Below are 6,000 nucleotides of genomic sequence, written 5' to 3' on the forward strand. Positions count from 1 at the left end.
CAGAAATCATCCGGCACAGCCAATCCCAATGCTTTCTTGAGGAGATTAATGCGCTCTGCAATAATAAGTCTGTCAAGAAGAGCAGCCAGCTGCACAGACTCAATCCCATGTTGAAAGATGGCATCCTAAGGGTAGGAGGACGGCTAGCTAAATCTGCCATGCCAGCAGACACAAAACATCCTGCAATACTGTCCAAACATGCAAGAGTTGTATTTCTCATCCTGAGTGACATCCATGAGAAGATCGGTCACTGTGGGCACAACTACATGTTATCGCAGTTGAGAGAGATGTTTTGGATTCCACAAGCAACCTCCGCCATCAGGAAGCTCATATCCAAATGCACGGTCTGCAGAAGACTACAAGGACGAGTTGGTGAACAGAAAATGGCACCTCTACCAGAAGATCGTCTTATACCGGACAAGCCACCGTTCACCAATGTTGGAATTGATTACTTCGGCCCATTTGAGGTGAAGCAGGGCCGGTGCACTGTCAAAAGGTATGGTGTGATGTTCACCTGCCTCACCATCCGAGCAGTGCACATTGAGGTGGCTGACAGTCTGGACACAAGTGCCTGTATCAATGTCCTTCGTCGCTTTATAAGTAGAAGAGGACAGGTCTCCATAATGTGATCTGACAATGGCACCAATTTTGTTGGTGCCGAGAAGGAATTGAGAGAGGCACTGGAAAACCTGAACCAAGCAGAAATAGAGAAAATGATGCAAAAGAAAGGCATTAAATGGATTTTCAATAGTCCAGCGGCATCACATCAAGGAGGGATTTGGGAGCGGCAGATCCGTTCAGTTCGTAGGATTCTCAGCGCTCTGCTTAAGGAGCAGACACTCGCTGACGACAGCCTTCAAACACTTCTTTTTGAGGTTGAGAGTATAATAAATGGCTGACCCATAACCAGCGTATCAGATGATCCACACGACTTAGATCGTCTGACGCCCATCCACCTGTTGTTGATGAAGAACCAGCCTAGCCTGCCACCAGGAATCTTCAACCAGGATGATCTATACGCAAGAAGGCGTTGGAGGCAAGTACAGTATCTTGCGGATCTATTCTGGCGCAGATGGACACGTGAATATCTCCCCCTCCTCCAGGAACGCCAGAAGTGGACGAGACAGAAGAGGAACTTTGAGCCTGGGGATGTGGTGCTAGTGGTCGGCAGTTCATCTCCACGCAACACATGGATCATGGGAAGAATAGTACAAGTCCTACCTGACTCCAGTGGAACTGTATGCCGTGTGAGGTTGCAAACAAAAAACAGCACCTTGGAGAGATCTGTGCATAAGCTATGCTTATTGCAAGAAGCCATATAAAGAGAAAGGAGAAAATTTACTTTTTATTTAAAGATTATTTATTTGTAGTTTATTGATAGTCTTGATTTGATGGCTCTTAGTTTTAAGTTAATTGATAATTGTGTAATTTTACAGTATACCCAATTAGGGGCCGGATATGTAAGAGCCACAAAGCAGAAAAGATAGGATGTGAAAATATATGTACAATTTATATTTGCAATTTATATTTTGTTCCATTCTTGATTCATGTCATTGTGTAGTTCATAATTTCAAGAAAATGATTATTGATATACAAAATGTTTGACGACGCTCCCTTAGAGTGACATAATTGAGCACGTGCAGCACCAGTTTAGGCAGAGCTGTGCAAGGCACGGGAGCATATAGTTTTCTTACCGTGCTCCATGCTTGAAGTGAATTTGTAACCCTTTGATTTTCTAAGTAAAGTCACCTAAACATAAAGAGCCTGTCATGTCGTGCGTGTGAAGAAATTACTGTGTCTGCAGCTCTAAGGGGTATTTTTTAGAAACCAAAGAAAGAAAGTACCACTACAGCAGATTTCCTCTGTCGCCTCTTTGATGCTCACCTCTTCTTCATGTTCCTGCTGCACTCTTCATCTCCTCTGTTCTCTCCTCTTCATCTCCTCTGCTCTCTCCTCCTCTTCATCTCCTCTGCTCTCTCCTACTCTTCATCTCCTCTGCTCTCTCCTCTTCATCATCTCCTCTGCTCTCTCCTCTTCATCTCCTCTGGTCTCTCCTCTTCATCTCCTCTGCTCTCTCTCATCTCCTCTTCATCTCCTCTGCTCTCTCCTCTGTTCTCTCCTCTTCATCTCCTCTGCTCTCTCCTCCTCTTCATCTCCTCTGCTCTCTCCTCCTCCTCTTCATCTCCTCTGCTCTCTCCTCTTCATCATCTCCTCTGCTCTCCCCTCCTCTTCATCTCCTCTGCTCTCTCCTCTGTTCTCTCCTCTTCATCTCCTCTGCTCTCTCCTCTGTTCTCTCCTCTTCATCTCCTCTGCTCTCTCCTCCTCTTCATCTCCTCTGCTCTCTCCTCTGCTCTCTCCTCCTCTTCATCTCCTCTGCTCTCTCCTCCTCTTCATCTCCTCTGCTCTCTCCTCTTCATCATCTCCTCTGCTCTCTCCTCCTCTTCATCTCCTCTGCTCTCTCCTCCTCTTCATCTCCTCTGCTCTCTCCTCCTCTTCATCTCCTCTGCTCTCTCCTCCTCTTCATCTCCTCTGCTCTCTCCTCCTCTTCATCTCCTCTGCTCTCTCCTCTTCATCATCTCCTCTGCTCTCCCCTCCTCTTCATCTCCTCTGCTCTCCTCCTCCTCTTCATCTCCTCTGCTCTCTCCTCCTCTTCATCTCCTCTGCTCTCTCCTCTTCATCATCTCCTCTGCTCTCCCCTCCTCTTCATCTCCTCTGCTCTCTCCTCCTCTTCATCTCCTCTGCTCTCTCCTCCTCTTCATCTCCTCTGCTCTCTCCTCTTCATCATCTCCTCTGCTCTCTCCTCCTCTTCATCTCCTCTGCTCTCTCCTCTTCATCATCTCCTCTGCTCTCTCCTCTTCATCATCTCCTCTGCTCTCTCCTCTTCATCTCCTCTGTTCTCTCCTCTTCATCTCCTCTGCTCTCTCCTCTTCATCTCCTCTGCTCTCTCCTCCTCTTCATCTCCTCTGCTCTCTCCTCCTCTTCATCTCCTCTGCTCTCTCCTCTTCATCATCTCCTCTGCTCTCTCGTCTTCATCTCCTCTGCTCTCTCCTCTTCTTCTCCTCTGCTCTCTCCTCTTCCTCTCCTCTGCTCTCTCCCCTTCATCTCCTCTGCTCTCTCCTCTTCATCTCCTCTGCTCTCTCCTCTTCGTCTCCTCTCCTCTCTCCTCTTCATAGCTCCGCCCCTGAGCTCCGCCCCTGAGCTCCGCCCCTGAGCTCCACAGAGGAAGTTGTTCTTCTTGGTGTGATTATTCTGCGTGATGTAGTCTCAGATTTCAGAGCCAGTTTTCCATTTTGAGCTCATTTCCAGCTTCAAGTCTTTTAACAACCTTGTGCAGTTTGCAGATCTTCTAAGTTCTCAGCTGGAAGACAAAAGCTGCAAATTCCCTTCAATGAGTCATTTTGAATTGATGTTCAAATGAAGATTCAAATGTTGTTCCAGTGTGAAAACAATGTGTAAGCTAAAATGCTAAAATGTGAAGATCCTGTGAAGCACTGCTGAAAGACAAAGAGCCCAACACGTGGACATCCTCTGTTCTAACATCATTTCAGCTGTTGGGTTAAATCCTCTTGACTTTTGTGCCTTTCTGACCGTATAAAGGACACTTTGAGACAAAAACAGGAAAACAATCTGATGGTGCTGCAGACTAATCCACAGGATCTGATCTCCTTGATCCGTGGATCATTTTCCTATACTTGTCATATTCAAAGGTCAGACATCTTCAAGTGTGTGTGTGCCTCTGAAGCACAGCTGTGACTCTGTCACTTCTTTTCCTCTACTTAATGATGGAGAAGAAGTTTGATGAGCCCAGTGCTGCATTTGAATGCTTTCTTTCTCATCAACAACATCCAGACTGAAAGCTTCAAAGAATGAACTCCAAAGTGTTCAAACAGGCTCCCACTGGCCATCGCTGCCTCTGCCTGTAGCCGGGTCAGACCTGCAGCTGCAGGGTTTTGATGCTGATCTGAGAACAGTTCAATGATGCGGTCATCCCTCGTGGTGCTCGCAGCTTCACTTTCATCGGCCCTAAAGGGAAATTAGCCGTGCGGCCGAGCCAGAACAAAAACATGTAGAAAACAGAGACGCAGATGCTCAGAGGAAGACAGGAAATAACCTCTGACCCCCCTCCTCCTTTCAGGGCGGAGCCTGCTGGAGTGCGATGGCTGAGCCCAGGTCTGAGGAAGTGTAAGTGTGTTTTTAATGTGATTGATGAAAACAAAGCAGCACACATTCAACCATCTTCAAACTGTCACATCACTCATTCACATCTCTGATGTCAGGAGTCATCATCAAAGTGTCAATCAATGAACAGATGATGGATCAATAACTGCAGCTGGATTGTGTTTGTTCTCTCCATCAGATTCCTGTCAACTCACAATCGACACAAACACAGTGAACAAATGGCTACAACTGTCTGACAACAACAGGAAGGTGACACGTGTGGAGGAGGTTCAGTCATATCCTGATCATCCAGACAGGTGTGATTATTGGAAACAGCTGCTGTGTAGAAATGGTCTGACTGGTCGCTGTTACTGGGAGGTCGAGTGGAGAGGAGACGTTTATATATCAGTGAGTTACAGAAGAATCAGAAGGAAAGGAGTCAGTGAAGACTGTGTGTTTGGATGGAATGATCAGTCCTGGAGTCTGAACTGCTCTGATGGTCGTCCTCAGTCTGTCCTTCACAATAACAGACACACATCCATCTCCTCCTCCTCCTCCTCCTCCTCCTCCTCCTCCTCCTCCTCCTCTGGCTCTAACAGAGTAGCAGTGTATGTGGACTGTCCTGCTGGCACTCTGTCCTTCTACAGAGTCTCCTCTGACACTCTGATCCACCTCCACACCTTCAACACCACATTCACTGAACCTCTTTATCCTGGGTTTATGTTCAGGTCTCCTGGTTCGTCAGTGTGTGTGTGCTGAGCTGAGTGTAAAGAGCGTCCTCCTGTTAGAGAAACACTCTGACTGTCAATCAGTTGATGTTTGAAACTGTTCTCAATGATTCCTTGTAAACTTCTTCCTCTTCAGTCCTTCAAAGATGGAAGCTGCCATTATTCCAGGATCCACATGTTGTTTTTCTGTCTTTTTCCACTCAAAGCTTCACAGTGAATATCAGGATGTTGTGTTTCTCTGAAGCTCACTTCACAACCAGCTCCTCTGCATTTTCAACAAGTCTGAGCTCATTCAAATCCATCCAAATCTTTGATTTCTCTTTCTTAATGACATTTTTCCAATGCACCCTGTGCTCTTATTTACAGGCCACCCAGATACAATGAGGACTTTTTAAATGACTTTTCTGAACTGTTGGCAGATATGATGCCCAAATATGATCAAGTCCTTATTGTTGGAGATTCTACCATACATGTGTGCTGTCCTGACAAACCAATGGTTGAGGACTTTTTAAATTTGATTGATTCTTTTAATTTTTCGCAGTGGGTGTCTGGGCCCACACGGGGACGTGGTCATACACTCGTTTTATCATATGGGCTGTCTATTTCCAGCTTAATGATTTGTGATGCTGTATTTTCAGATCATAAGCTGTTTGACATGCTGTGTCTTGGATGGATGTGTTCTTGGAGAAAAAATCCTCGCTGACAAAGTCTTAATGCATATACAAACTTTATAACAAAAAACAGACAGTGTCAATACAGATGCTTCTTGAGCCATCTGGGAGAGGAGTCCCAATCTTCCTAACTCAACTCAACAAAGAGATCCCAGAGGTTATATAGTGTTGGTGAATCCCCCCACATCCTAACTTTCCATACATGGCTATGAAAACAACTTCAACCTATACTTATATTGGACATCTGGTCAATTCCTTATATGGAAGCAAGAGAGCCTGCAAAGGGGACCCTATGCATTCTTTGAGCTGAGGCCAAACCTTTATGTTCAAATTCAGGTTACTTCTTTTTGCCCGAAACCTTAAAGAAAAGACCAAACATTTAACATATAGGTTTTAACATAGCAGTACAGACACCAAAGACATTGTTCTGCCCTGTAACTTTG

General features: G+C 45.7%; 1 protein-coding gene across 1 annotated transcript in view; it reads left to right on the forward strand.

The window, feature by feature from the left end:
* The window catches only part of LOC115777509 (NLR family CARD domain-containing protein 3-like), a 66,404-nt gene extending 61,415 nt beyond the window's left edge, over nt 1-4,989 (forward strand). The window contains exons 7-8 of the mRNA XM_030725431.1: nt 4,136-4,182; nt 4,358-4,989. Coding sequence (XP_030581291.1) covers nt 4,136-4,182; nt 4,358-4,917 — 607 coding nt within the window. The 3' untranslated portion in view covers nt 4,918-4,989. The remainder of the gene's footprint in view (nt 1-4,135; nt 4,183-4,357) is intronic.
* Nucleotides 4,990-6,000: the final 1,011 nt, after the last annotated feature.

Source organism: Archocentrus centrarchus, unplaced genomic scaffold (assembly GCF_007364275.1).
Source record: "Archocentrus centrarchus isolate MPI-CPG fArcCen1 unplaced genomic scaffold, fArcCen1 scaffold_55_ctg1, whole genome shotgun sequence".
NCBI classification, from domain to species: domain Eukaryota; kingdom Metazoa; phylum Chordata; class Actinopteri; order Cichliformes; family Cichlidae; genus Archocentrus; species Archocentrus centrarchus.